The following is a 14,476-nucleotide window of genomic DNA, read 5'->3' as shown; positions in this document are numbered from 1 at the left end:
TTCTGGAGCACAGTTCAGATCCATCTAGCTCTTTCTCATTGCTGCTCCTTCCTCCTTGCTCCCACACTGTACCCAGCTGTTCAGCCTTATGTATTCAGAAAAGATTTGTTCTTTAAGGCAGATGCTGCTGGCTACCTACAAAATGATCTATTTGCTTCTCTTTCAATACTGAAAATAGTTTGTTATATAGCCATGAGTCCAATAGCTACAGGACTGCATTTCCTACCCACCCGTGCTTGTAGTCATGACTATTGACTTTGAGATGCAAGCAGACCTAGAAGAGGGATTTCTTGGAAGACTGCTTTCAAGGAGTTGATTTAGATGAGAGATGGGGCTCTTCCCTTCCCCACTTTCTTCTGAACTGCTGTCTCGATTTCAGTTGTGATAGCTGGAACTCCTGCAGTTGTATTGGAAAATCATGTAACCTTGGAGATGGATACCACCCAAGCTCTGGCTGGCCCACCTCCAGATTTGTTTCAGTGGGAGAGAAAAATCAAGTTTGTCTTGCTAAAGTTATAGTTGTTTTAGTTTTGCAATGTTCATCCAAACTTAAATCTGATACTATTATGTGTTTAATATGGTATAGCCTTATTATTTTGTTGTGTTTAGTGAATATATTTATATTCTACATTTATCTTATTTTTTATTTTATAAATTGATTCATCAACCATTATACCTAAACTGTATAAAAGCAAAATTATGATTATAAACATGCCTTCCTATAGATTTTGAAGTTTTATACTTAAAAAAAATTTTTTTGCATTTATTTTAGTTTGAGGCTAATTACTTTAAAATATTGTAGTGGGTTTTGCCATACGTTGATATGAATCAGTCATGGGTTTACACGTGCTCCCCATCCTGAACCCCCTTCCCACCTCCCTCCCCATCACATCCCTCTGGATCATCCCAGTGCACCAGCCCTGAGCACTCTGTCCCAAGCATCGAATCTGGACTGGTGATCTGTTTCATATATGATAATATACATGTTTCAGTGCTATTCTGTCAGATCATCCCACCATCGCCTTCTCCCACAGAGTCCAAAAGATTGTTCTATACATCTGTGTCTCTTTTGCTGTCTTGCATATAGGGTTATCATTACCATGTTTCCAAATTCCATATATATGTGTTAGTATACTATACTGCTGTTTTTCTTTCTGGCTTAGTTCACTCTGTATAATATGCTCCAGTTTCATCCACCTCATTAGAAATGATTCAAATGCATTCTTTTAATAGCTGAGTAGTATTCCATTGTGTATATGTTCACAGCTTTCTTATTCATTCGCCTGCTGATGGACATCTAGGTTGCTTCCATGTCCTGGCTATTATAAACAGTGCTGTGATGAATATTGGGGTACACCTGTCTCTTTCAGTTCTGGTTTCCTCAGTGCGTAAGCCTAGCAGTGGGATTACTATGTTTTATGGCAGTTCGAGTTCCAGTTTTTTAAGGAATCTCCACACTGTTTTCCATAGTGGCTGTACTAGATTGCATTCCCACTAACAGTGTAAGAGGATTCCCTTTTCTCCACACCCTCTTCAGCATTTGTTTATAGGCTTTTGGATAGCAGCCTTTCTGACTGGCATGAGATGGTACCTCACTGTGGTTTTGATTTGCATTTCTCTGATAATGAGTGATGTTGAGCATTTTTTCATGTGTTTGTTAGCCATCTGTATGTCTTCTTTGGAGAAATGTCTATTTAGTTCTTTGGCCCATTTTTTGATTGGGTCGTTTATTTTTCTGGAATTGAGCTCAATGAGTTGCTTGTATATTTTTTAGATTAAATTTTAGTCAGTTGCTTCGTTTGCTATTATTTTCTCCCAGTCTGAAGGCTGATTGTTCCCTTTGCTTATAATTTCCTTCATTGTGCAAAAGCTTTTAAGTTTGATAAGGTCCCATTTGTTTATTTTGCTTTTGTTTCCATTACTCTGGGAGGTGGGTCATAGAGGATCCTGCTGTGATTTATGTCAGAGAGTGTTTTGCCTATGTTCTCCTCTAGGAGTTTTATAGTTTCTGGTCTTATGTTTAGATCTTTAATCCATTGTGAGTTTATTTTTGTGTATGGTGTCAGAAATTGTTCTAGTTTCATTCTTTTACAAGTGGTTGACCAGTTTTCCCAGCATCACTTATTAAAGAGGTTGTCGTTTTTCCATTGCAAATCCTTGCCTCCTTTGTCGAAGATAAGATGTCCATAGGTGCGTGGATTTATCTCTGAGCTTTCTATTCTTTTTCACTGATCTATATTTCTGTCTTTGTGCCAGTACCATACTGTCTTGATGACTGTAGTTTTGTAGTAGAACCTGAAGTCAGGCAGGTTGATTCCTCCAGTTCCATTTTTCTTTCTCAAGATTGCTTTGGCTATTCATGATTTTTTGTATTTCCGTACAAATTATGAAATTATTTGTTCTAGTTCTGTGAGAAATATCATTGGTAGCTTGATTGGGATTGCATTGAATCTATAGATTCCTTTGGATAATATACTCATTTTCACTATATTGACTCTTCCAATCCATGAACATAGTGTATTTCTCCATCTATTTGTGTTCTCTTTTATTTCTTTCATCAGTGTTTTATAATTTTCTATATATGGATCTTTCGTTTCTTTAGGTAGATTTATTCCTAAGCATTTTATTCTTTTCATTGCAATGATGAATGGAATTGTTTCCGTAATCTCTCTTTCTGTTTTCTCATTGCTAGTGTATAGGAATGCAAGGAATTTCTGTGTGTAAATTTTATATCCTGCAACCTTACTATATTCTTTGATTAGCTCTAGTAATTTTCTGGAAGAGTCTTTAGGGTTTTCTACATAGAAGATCAAGTCATCTGCAAACAGTGAGAGTTTTACTTCCTCTTTTCTAATCTGGACTTCTTTTATTTCTTTTTCTGCTCTGAGTGCTGTGGCCAAAACTTCCAAAATTATGTTAAATAGTAGTGGTAAGTGTGGGCACCCTTGTCTTGTTCCTGGCTTTAGGGGAAATGCTTTCAATTTTTCACCATTGAGGATAATGTTTGCTTGGATTCGTCATATATCACTTTTATTATGTTGAGGTATGTTCCTTCTATTCCTGCTTTCTGGAGAGTTTTAATCATAAATGGATGTTGAATTTTGTCAAAGGCTTTCTCTGCATCTATTGAGATAATCATATGGTTTTTATCTTTCAATTTGTTAATGTGGTGTATTACATTGATTGATTTGTGGATATTAAAGAACCCTTGCATCCCTGAGATAAAGCCCACTTGGTCATGATGTATGATCTGTTTAATATGTTTTTTGGTTTCTGTTTGCTAGAATTTTGTTAAGGATTTTTGCATCTATGTTCAACAGTGATATTGACCTGTAGTTTTCTTTTTTGTGCATCTTTGTCTGGTTTTGATATTAGGGTGATGGTGGCCACATAGAATGAGTTTGGAAGTTTACCTTCTTCTGAAATTTTCTGGGAGAGTTTGACTAAGATAGGTGTTAGCTCCCTCTAAATTTTTGGTAGAATTCAGTGAAGCCGTCTGTTCCTGGGCTTTTGTTTGCTGGAAGATTTCTGATTACAGTCTTGATTTCTGTGCTTGTGATGGGTCTGTTAAGATGTATTTTTTCCTAGTTCCGTTTTGGAAAGTTATACTTTTCTGAGAATTTGTCCATTTTTTCCAAGTTTTCCATTTTATTGGCATATAGTTGCTGGTAGTAGTCTCTTATGAGCCTTTGCATTTTTGTGTTGTCTGTTGTGATTTCTCCATTTTCATTTCTAATTTTGTTGATTTGTTTCTTCTCTCTTTGTTTCTTTATGAGTCTGGCTAATGGTTTGTCAGTTTTATTTATCTTCTCAAAGAACAAACTTTTAGCTTGTTGATTTTTGCTATGGTCTCTTTTGTTTGTTTTGCATTTATTTCTGCCCTAATTTTTAAGGTTTCTTTTCTTCTACTAACCCTGGGGTTCCTCATTTCTTCCTTTTCTAGTTGTTTTAGGTGTAGAGTTAGATTATTTCTTTGACTTTTTTCTTATTTCTTGAGGTAAGCCTGTGTTGGTATGAACCTTCCCATTAGCACTGCTTTTACAGTGTTCCATAGGTATTGGGTTGTTGTGTTTACGTTTCTATTCGTTTCTGTGCATATTTCGATATCATCTGTTATTTGTTGGTTATTCAGACGTGTGTTGTTTAGCCTCCATATGTTGGAATTTTTTGTAGTTTTTCCCCTGTAATTGAGATCTAATCTTACTGCATTGTCATCAGAAAAGATGAATGGAATGATTTCAATTTTTTTTTAATTTACCAAGGCTAGATTTATGGCCCAGGATGTGATCTATCCTGAAGAAGATTCCGTGTGCACTTGAAAAATAAGATGAAAATCATAGTTTTGAGGTAAAATGTCCTATACGTATCAATGAGGTCTAGCTGGTCCATTGTGTCTTTTAAATTTTGTGTTTCCTTGTTAATTTTCTGTTTAGTTGATTTATTCATTGATGTGAGTTGGGTATTAAAGTCTCCCAGTACTATTGTGTTATTGCTAATTTCCCCTTCATACTTGTTAGCATTTTTCTTCCATATTGTAGTGCTGGTATGTTGGGTGCATATATATTTATAATTATTTTATCTTCTTCTTGGATTGGTCCTTTGATCATTATGTAGTGTCCTTCTTTGTCTCTTTGCACAACCTTTATTTTAAAGTCTATCTTATCTGATATGAGTATTGCTACTCTGGCATTCTTTTGGTCTCCGATTGTGTGAAATATCTTTTTCCAGCCCTTCACATTCAGTCTGTATGTGTCCCTTGTTTTGAGATGGGTCTCTTGTAGACAGCAGATACAAGAGTCTTGTTTTTGTATCCATTCAGCCAGGCTTTGTCTTTTGGTTGGGGCATTCAACCCATTTACATTTAATGTAATTATTGATTAGTGTGGTCCTGTTACCATTTACTTTGTTGTTTTGGGTTCGAGTTTATACACCCTTTCTGTGTTTCCTGTCTAGAGAAGATCCTTTAGCATTTGTTGAAGAGCTGGTTTGGTGGTGTTGAATTCTCTCAGCTTTTGCTTGTCTGTAAAGCTTTTGAATTCTCCTTCATATCTGAATGTGATCCCAGTTGGGTACAGTAATCTGGTTTGTAGGTTTTTCTCTTTCATCACTTTAAGTATGTCCTACCATTTCCTTCTGGCCTGAAGAGTTTCTATTGAAAAATCAGCTGTTATCCTTATGGGTTATTTGTTATCCCTTGTGTGTTATTTGTTGTTTCTCCCTTGCTGCTTTTAATATTTGTTCTTTGTGTTTGATCACTGTTAATTTGATTAATATGTGTCTTGGGATTTTTCACCTTGGGTTTATTCTGTTTGTGACTTTCTGGGTTTCTTGAACTTGGGTGACTATATCAGCATTTTAGGGAAGTTTTCAACTATTATCTCCTCGAGTATTGTCTCAAGGCCTTTCTTTTTGTCTTCTTCTTCTGGGACTCCTATGATTCAAATGTTGGGGTATTTCACATTGTCCCAGAAGTCCCTGAGGCTGTCCTCATTTATTTTAGTTTTTTTTTTTTTTTTTTTTTTTTTTTTCCTCTCTGCTTCATTTATTTCTACCATTATGTCTTTTACCTCACTTATCCTATCTTCTGTCTCCGTTATTCTACTCTTGGTTCCCTCCAGAGTTTTTTTGATCTCATTTATTGCATTATTCATTATTAAATGACTCTTTTTTATTTTTTCTAGGTCCTTGTTAAACATTTCTTGCATCTTCTCAATCTTTGTCTCCAGGCTATTTATCTGCAACTCTATTTTGTTTTCAAGATTTTGGATCATTTTTATCATTATTCTAAATTCTTTTTCAGGTATATTCCCTATCTCCTCCTCTTTTGTTTGGTTTGGTGGGCATTTATCATGTTCCTTTACCTGCTGAGTATTTCTCTGCCATTTCATCTTGTTTAGGTTACTATGTTTGGGGTGGCTTTTCTGTATTATGGCAGCTTGTGGTTCCTCTTTATTGTAGAGGTTCCTCCCTGTGGGTGGATTGGATGAGTGGCTTGTCAAGGTTTCCTGGTTAGGGAAGCTTGCGTCAGTGTTCTGGTGGGTGGAGCTGGATTTCTTCTCTCTGTAGTGCAACAAAGCATCCAGTAGTGAGTTTTGAGATGTCTATGGGTTTTGTGTGACTTGGGCAGCCTGTATATTGAAGCTCAGGGCTATGTTCCTGCATTCCTAGAGAATTTTCATGGTATGTCTTGCTCTGGAACTTATTGGTTCTTGGGTGGTGCTTGGTTTCAGTATAGGTATGGAGGCTTTTGGATGATCTATTATCAATTAATATTCCCTGTAGTCAGGAGTTCTCTGGTGTTCTCAGGTTTTAGGCTCATGCCTCCTGCCTCTTGTTTTCAGTCTTATTCTTCCAGTAGCCTCAAGACTTCTCCATCCATATAGCATTGATAATAAATCCTCTAGGTTAATGGTGAAAATATCCTCCACAGTGAGGGACACGCAGAGAGGTTCACAGAGTTACATGGAGAAGAGATGATGGAGGAGGGAGATGAAGGTGACCAGGTGGAGAAGAGGGGGAATCACAAGGGGAGAGAGCAATCTAGCCAGTACTAGACAGCTCCACACTGTCTGGAACCCTCAGAGTGGCTCATAGAGTTACATTGAGAAGAGTAGAGGGAGGAAGGTGATAGAGGTGAGCAGGAGGAGAAAACGGGGAACCAAAAGTAGAGAGTTAGATCTAGGCAGTGCTCTGTTACCTAAGTGTGTTCTCCACACCTGGAACACCCACAGAAGTTGACAGTGTTGGGTTGAGAAGAGAAGGGGGAGGGAGGAGATAAAGGTGACCTGGGGGAGAAAATGGGGTGTTGAAAGAGGGAGAGAGTAATCAAGCCAATAATTACATGCCTAAGTAAGAATGGGTACTGAAGACTGGATTCTTAAATGTACGAAATTGAAAACAAATACTATAAAGCAACGAATAAAAATCTAGAGTGGAGGTTAGACTCTGAAAAATACAATATTTTTTTAAAAATCACAAACATTATAAGAAATATATATGAAGTTTGCTTGAAAAATCGGGTCTTTTTTTTGCAAGGTAATAACAGGCTATAAAACTGAAAATTAAAGGAGTAGTAGAGGACTTAAAAAAAAAAAGAAAAAAAAATTTTAATTTAAAAAACTGATAATAGTAACAATATATCTGGGAATTTCTCTGAAGTTGTTGCAGCAGTGTGCGGTCAGTTCAGTTTCCAATCGTTCCTTGTTCCAGCTTATACTTCTCAAGATCTATAGGCCCCTTCCAATGTAGTCAGTGTTAACTACAGGGGTTTTAATCTGTTGCAGCTGTCACTTCCAAAGTGGTTCTCTTTGTTTATTTGGTTTCTTCTGTTTGCAGATGTCTTCAGTGTCTAATTTCTGCCCTGGCACAAGGGGGTGAAGGTGGTTTCTTGTTTAGGCTCATCTGTTCAGTCATGCTATGGGGAGGGAGGAACACTGCCAACAAATATCACTGGTGTGTGTGGGGAGTGCTCGCACTGTCTCAGCCACACTGGGTTTGCCCCCGCTCACGGCATGTATGCTTTCCCAGTCTACACTGTTCGGACTTCAGGTTGCTCTGCAGGGAGCTGGCTCTGGGTTGCAAGCATTTCCCAGGTCTAAGCTGCTCAGGTTCAGAATCTCGGGTACTCCACAAAGGTGCAGACTCAGTTGGGCCTGCGTTTTGTTCCGCTCCCCAGTCCAACCAGCTCGGGTGACCAGATGCTTGGCGAGCGCACTCTCCTCAGGAGCGGTGCACTTATCGCCTCCGCGGTCCCAGACGCTTGGTTTCTGGGCACACCCATCTCCGGTATGCCATGTGTCTCTTCTGGGGAGCTGATCTCTAGCTGCGACCCTCCCTGCAGATGTCAACCATCCAGAATCTCAGGAAGTCTTTGGTTAGAAACTGGAAACCTGTTCACAGTTTGGTAGGGGATGCCCTCTCTGGGGCCTAATTTGCCCCTTTCCAGCCTTGGCTGGCGCCTGCCTGCCTCCTACCTCTGGCGAGGAATGGGCCAGTCTGCAGCCAGCTAACTCTTCTCTGGTATTGTCTCAGTCCTTTGTTCTATGGGTGGGCCGGCAGTGCCTTGAAGTGAAGTGAAGTCACTCAGCCGTGTCCGACTCTTTGCGACCCCATGGCCTGTAGCCTACCATGCTCCTCCATCCATGGGATTTTCCAGGCAAGAGTACTGGAGTGGGTTGCCATTTCCTAAGGTTAGGGCTTTTTGCAGGACAGTTCTCTTGCTCTCTCTCTCTGGCTATCCCACAGTTTAGGTTGCTATCTCATGTTAGCTGCCTCAGATTGCCCTTAGGGCATTCAGGCCCAGTCCTTAGCCTAAGCAATGCTGCCCACTACTCTCCATTCAGCCCCCGCTTGCTGGTGGTGGGTGCAAGCATCTGGGGTACTTCTCTGCTGGGAGTTGCCTTCAGGCAGGTAATCTGTGGGTTTTATTTATTTATTTTTCTTCCCAGTTATGTTGCCTTCCAAGATTCAAAAACTTCCCCAGACTTGCCGGTGAGAGGGTTTCCTGGTGTTTGGAAACTTCTCCTCTATTAGGACTCCCTTTCAGGAATGGATCTCTGCCCCTAACTCTTTTGTCTCTCTTTTATATTTTATAGTGTATATTTTATCTTTTATATTTTGTCCTACCTCCTTTCAAAGACAATGGGCTGCTTTTCTGGGTGCCTGACGTCCTCTGCCAGCATTCAGAAGTTGTTTAGTGGAGTTTTCTCAGTGTTCAAATGTTCTTTGGATGAATTTGTGGGGGAGAAAGTGGTCTCCCTGTCCTATTCCTTTGAGCCTGTGATCTGCTCAAGAGAAGCACAGATTGAAAAAACAGTGCACTGCAATTACATAGTAGCCCCTGCTTGCTGTAAATAGAGAAGTCCTGAGCAACAATGAAGACCTAGTGTGGCCAAAATTTTTAAAAAATATTCTCCCAGAGAAACCAGTGAGGTCTCATGGGAAACAGGACTTGAAAAAGGATGAAACCTATCTGGGTCTGATTTCATGCAAGTCATGGAGAAGGAAGTTACAGCCTGTTTTCACAGGGAACTTGGGACATAAGTTGTGCCTCAAACATGCCCCAACCCAAGGCTAGGGAGCTGGGATTTCACTTTCCCTCTAGCACCTCTCTCTCATCCTTCAACTAAAACCCAGCTGGTGTCTCCAAGTCCTTGTATTAGACCCTCCAAAGACAAATCAAAGGTGACACTAGAAGCAAAAGGACACCAAAACTCAAGAAAGTGCACCCTCAGATAATGTCTTGATTTCTGTACCCACTCTGCCATCTCCAGCATCATATCTGGAATCCTGAGAGTCTAAAGAACTCCATGGGTCTCTACATGTAAGCTTTTTTTTTAATTCAGCTTTTAATTTATTTAGAAGCATAGTTGATTTACAGCATTGTGTTAATATTAGTTGTATGGGAAATTAATTCCCTTATACATACACATGTATCCATTCTTTCTTAAGTTCTTTTCCCATACAAGTTATTACAGACTATTGAGCAGAATTCCTGTACTGTACAGTAGATCTTTGTTGATTATCTACTAAATAAAGTAGTACACATATATTAATCTCAAACTCTCAATTTATCCCTCACCCACCTTTCCACTTTGGTAACTATAATTATTGTTTTGATGGAGGGAAGTGTCTAGGTACTTAGATCAGGGTCTGTGCTTGTGAGATTGGAGTGGCCAGGGAAAGCAAACCTGAGAGAGACACATTTGAGATGATGCTAAATGTTGAGAATGATCCAGCCATGCAAAAATCTGGGAGAAAAACATTCTAGATGTGGGAAGCAGCAACTGCTAAGGACCAAGGTAACCAAGCTTAATAAATGGCTTCCCTTTTACTGTCAACCTTCCTTCCATGCTTGAAACTTGATCTACAGGTCAACCACCATGACCTCATCCCATGCTTCAGTTATGAGTTACCAGCAAAGAGGCATGTCAGCCTTCCCAAGAAGGAAGAACCTGGGGCTATCACAAGGCTGAAAAGGCTCTGATCTCAGGGACATGTATACAAACTGGTTATCACCAGGAGCACCAGGTTCCAGGGGCACCACCGATGCCTCTGACTATCTCCATGTACTTGACTCAGGCGTAGAAACTGCAAGGAATTGATAGAGCAAAGAAACAAGTAATCACTCTTGTTTCATCTTGCCCTGTGTGATTCCCATGGCGCTTTGACCACAGTTCTCTCTGCCCAAAAACTCTTTCCTCTATTCCGTCTTCAAAGGTGGCTTGTGAATAACACCAGCATGTGACTCTGAAGCCTGTTGGCTGGAACTCAACTCACAGTCAGCTGGGACCCAGAGATGTCCAGCCTTGTCCTGTAGCTCTGTCCTTTTTCTCCAACCAGATTCATAAAGCAAAGTCCCTAAAAAACATAAGTGTGATTCTAACCCTCTCAAGGCCTTTGATGCTCTAAGGTCTGTTTGGAGTATCAAAGAGGGAACACATCCCTTTCATCCAAGCTAGTCTCAGACCTCAGCCTCACTCAGCCAGGGGTTCCCTAAGGAAACAGCAAGACACTGTATCTAAGTTTCCAGAAGGCTGAGAAGAGAATGCTTCTCGCTGTGAATGCAGGTCCATGTTACCCAGGCAGCCAGGGGTCTGTGTTCTGTGAATGAGGAGCGGGAGCTCTTTGGATTCTGAGTTGGGAGTGAGTCAGTCACCACCTGCATGACTACCTCCTGGGGTCACTACAGCTCGGGCTCCCCCACTGAGCCTGGAACCCAGAAGAAACAGCCCTCAGTGTTGCTTTCCTGCTGCTACATGGAGGCAGGTCTGCTGATGAAATTGGAACCAGACTTGAGGGGCAGTGGGAAAGGAACTTCCGCTCTGGTGCCTGCAGACATCTGTGAGCTCCCCAGCAGTGGATGTAATTAAGCTTTCTCTCATCTTGCCCATCCTGGAGGTCTCCTAGCTTGGGAACCAGAGTTCCTGGGTCCCAAGTCTTCACTATCTTACCTTCCACCTTAAGGTGAAAGAAACACCCCAGGGCTCAGTTTGCCATCTCTTGGATCAGGGAGACTGGACTTCCTCCAGAACACTTGTTCCAGACTGAAGGTCAGTGCCAATCAGTGGACAAGTGGCTCAGAGCTGCATGTTGCTGATGATGCTGAGGCTGCCTTTGGTGGGCAGGGGGCTGAAACTGCTTGGTAATATTCATGGGTCTTGGGCTCAGGGAGTGGTAGACCACCTGGCACACAGCTGCTTTGACACTGAGGACCTTAGAGGCCTTGCCCACAGGAGTTTACCATCATTTGGGTTCTGTGGGATGATATCAGGTAGTTATAAGTCAGAAGTTACCAGTGGGGAAGCTTGTAGATTCCTCAGCAGAAACCCAAATTAGCCTGATGCATCATCTCTCCTATACTCTGGGGACAAGATATGCCAGGACTCTTAGACAAATTTTGTAGTATTTAAATACTATTTAAAGTAGATCATCTTTTGGATGACCTGCCATTTGCTCTCTGGCTTGGGATGATACCCACATTTAGAGTGGAATCAAAGATCTCCCGGGAGAGGCTGTCCCTCACCCCATGACTCATTTGCAGTGAGTACAGTTCTATCCCCTCCACATCTGGAGCAGGAATTCCAGCAGGAAGGACGTGACCTCTAAGTTTAACCGGAAGACTTGGGTAGGTCTGATCTTCAGATAGGCACTATCATTTTCCCCATGCTTCTTCCTTCCCTCCTGGGTCCTGTGCAAGTTGCCCACCTCCTGATTACTGGGTTCTGAGTTCCTCCTCCCTTCTCTTGCAGATATCTATGCAGTTCCACTCGTGGCTCCCTCCATATCCAGGCCATCTCCCTCACGTGCAGATGGCACTAAAGAAGGGAAAACCAAGGAGGGGTCTGCCCAGTTCATTCTTTCTAAAAATGTCCGCATTCCGTCTGCTTCCAGACCCTGTCCTGAATCATCAGGATCTACAGCTAGATGACTCGGTAGCTTAGCAGGGGAGTGGAGATGCTGATGGGGTGGGGGTAAAGTTGTTAGGTGTGAGTGGAATGGTTTTCAGATGACAAGAGAAGCATTGGAGTGAGGAGCATGTGTTCCTCCAAGCACTCACTCATTGGGGACCTGCCTGAATCTGCTATCTTGGGCCCTCAGGGTAGCACTAAAACAGAAACTTCATTCCATAAACTTCTTACTACAAAACGATTTCAAACATAACAAATATAAGGAAGAGTGTCATGAACCCTATCTTTCATCATTCAGCATCAGTAACTATAAAACTAATCTGTCAGCCCCACAGGTTGTCATAGACTGGAGACTATGCAACATCAAGGTGGTGGGCAGTTGAGTTCCCTGTGGAGACATTCTTGACTTGCATCAGGTCTTTCTCTTCTTGCTTTGTTCTCACATGTGGTGGGTAAAGGGAAGGAAGAAGAGGGAGAATAAGAAAGAAAGAGGGAGAGGCTAATCCCATCATGACGGACCACCATCAAAACACCATGTCAGATTGCATACCTCACAAAGGCCCTGATTCCTACCACCATCACATTGGGAGTCAAGGGTTGACACAATTCAATCCATAGCAGCTATGCAGATCTGTTTTTAAATCAAGACAGACTCTCATTTAATTCTCTTTTTACTCTTTATTTTTACTCTATATTACTCATTTTTCCTGAAGTATTTTAGGGACTAGATGAACATTTCACAAAATATACATAATGAGTATTTGGGGTAAAATGATAGGATATGAAAAAAATGCTCTTCTGTTCCCCATCAAATTAACATCTAATATCCACTCATGTGCAAATTTCCTTGATTCTCAAAAAGCAGATGTGTTTTAACAGTTTATTGAAAGAATGTAATCATATGTTGCACTTGGTTGTTCTCCTTAGGAGTAAATAACTGTTCCTCTCCCAATTTTAATGCCATATATATATTCAGAAACTGGGAGGAAGCAGGGTGGTTTGTCTTACAGAATGTCCCACTATTGGGTTTAGAGCAGGAGTCCACAATACCAGCACAGTGGGCCAGGACCAATGCCAGTTCTTGGTCTATTAGGAATCAGACCTCCACAGCAGGTGGTGAGCTGCAGGCCAGTGAGTGAGGCTTCATTTATGTTATAGATGTTCCCCATCACACTCTCATGACCTCCAGAAGGGACAGTCTAGCTTATTTTCCTGGAACTGTTTGTAGTTACATAATACATGCCTAATGGAAACAAAAATAGCATAAATATTGATGATTATTTCCTTTCTCAGTGCTGAGAATGGTAAGTTTGTGCCCTAGCAATCTATCACAGTGACAAACTGGATGTTGCCTATTAACATTTGGACACATTCAGCCAGTTTAAAATTAAATATTAAAAAGCTAAAATCATGGGATCCAGCCCATCCTTCATGTCAAATAGAAGGAGAAAAGGTGGAAGCAGTGACAAATTTCTTCATCTTAGGCTCTAAGTTCTCTGTGGATGATGACTGCAGCCATGAAATCAGAAGCTTGCTTCTTGGCAGGAAAGCTATGACAAACATAAACAGTGTGTTTAGAAGCAGGAACATCATTCTGCCCAAGAAACTGGTAGTTTTTGGCCTTTTCATTTGGATTTCTAAACTTTCTGTTCAGTATCCATTGGTCTTTGAAGTCCCTCAGGTTTCTGGTCCTTCAAGATTCCCAAGATTATTTTGTACATTTCTTGACCCAGTCCTGAAATCAGCCATCTCTTTAAGAATCCATGGATTATCTGATGGGAAATGTATTTAGAATCTACCTGTTAGACCTCAGAATAGTCAGTGTTATCAAGTTGTCATTGCTTTTAAGCTTTACAGTGGTCAGAGTAGGAAAAACACATTTCCCCTAAAAAATAAAATAGAAAGGAATATAATTAATTGGTACAAACTTATGATTTCAGTTCAAAATTTAAGACAGCAGGGTTTTATTTTTTTTTCCTTTATTTTTTTTTTAAATTTTATTTTATTAGTTGGAGGCCAATTATTTCACAACATTTCAGTGGGTTTTGTCATACATTAACACGAATCAGCCATAGAGTTATACGTATTCCCCATCCCGATCACCCCTCCCACTCCCCCTCCACCCGACTCCTCTGGGTCCTCCCAGTGCACCAGGCCCGAGCACTCGTCTTTAATTAAACTTCTTTATATTATGTGTGAACCTCTTTTTCTAGCCCCTGAAAGGCTTACTTCAGAACATTAGTTCTAATTATTGACTTCCTTTTACATGTTAACATACATATGATTCTGTCACAATAACAGAAGCGATATCAGGAACAATAAGCTGTTGAATATAGTTTCAGATTTCTTTCCTGTTTTTCTTTTGGTTTTCTTTGGGTTTTTTTGCATGGGCAGAATTTCTGTTTTTCCTTAGAAGATATTCCACTCTGAATGTGGAGTCATAATTCTGAATTTTAAAGCTACTTAAGTAATGTATTGTTATGGGCAGCTAGTTACCAACTTGATGCAATTAGATTTATTAGTCTTTGTTCTCAATTTGTTCAATTCAGTTCAGTTGCTTAGTCATG

General features: G+C 40.5%; 1 protein-coding gene across 1 annotated transcript in view; it reads left to right on the top strand.

The window, feature by feature from the left end:
• The window catches only part of LOC136169277 (pregnancy-associated glycoprotein 1-like), a 42,629-nt gene extending 34,553 nt beyond the window's left edge, over positions 1–8,076 (top strand). The window contains exons 11-12 of the mRNA XM_065937069.1: positions 7,676–7,785; positions 7,946–8,076. Coding sequence (XP_065793141.1) covers positions 7,676–7,785; positions 7,946–8,076 — 241 coding nt within the window. The remainder of the gene's footprint in view (positions 1–7,675; positions 7,786–7,945) is intronic.
• Positions 8,077–14,476: the final 6,400 nt, after the last annotated feature.

Source organism: Muntiacus reevesi, chromosome 5 (assembly GCF_963930625.1).
Source record: "Muntiacus reevesi chromosome 5, mMunRee1.1, whole genome shotgun sequence".
In the NCBI taxonomy this organism is placed as follows: Eukaryota; Metazoa; Chordata; class Mammalia; order Artiodactyla; family Cervidae; genus Muntiacus; species Muntiacus reevesi.
Note: the sequence above shows the minus strand (reverse complement) of the source record. Positions and strands in the feature narration are given on the sequence as shown.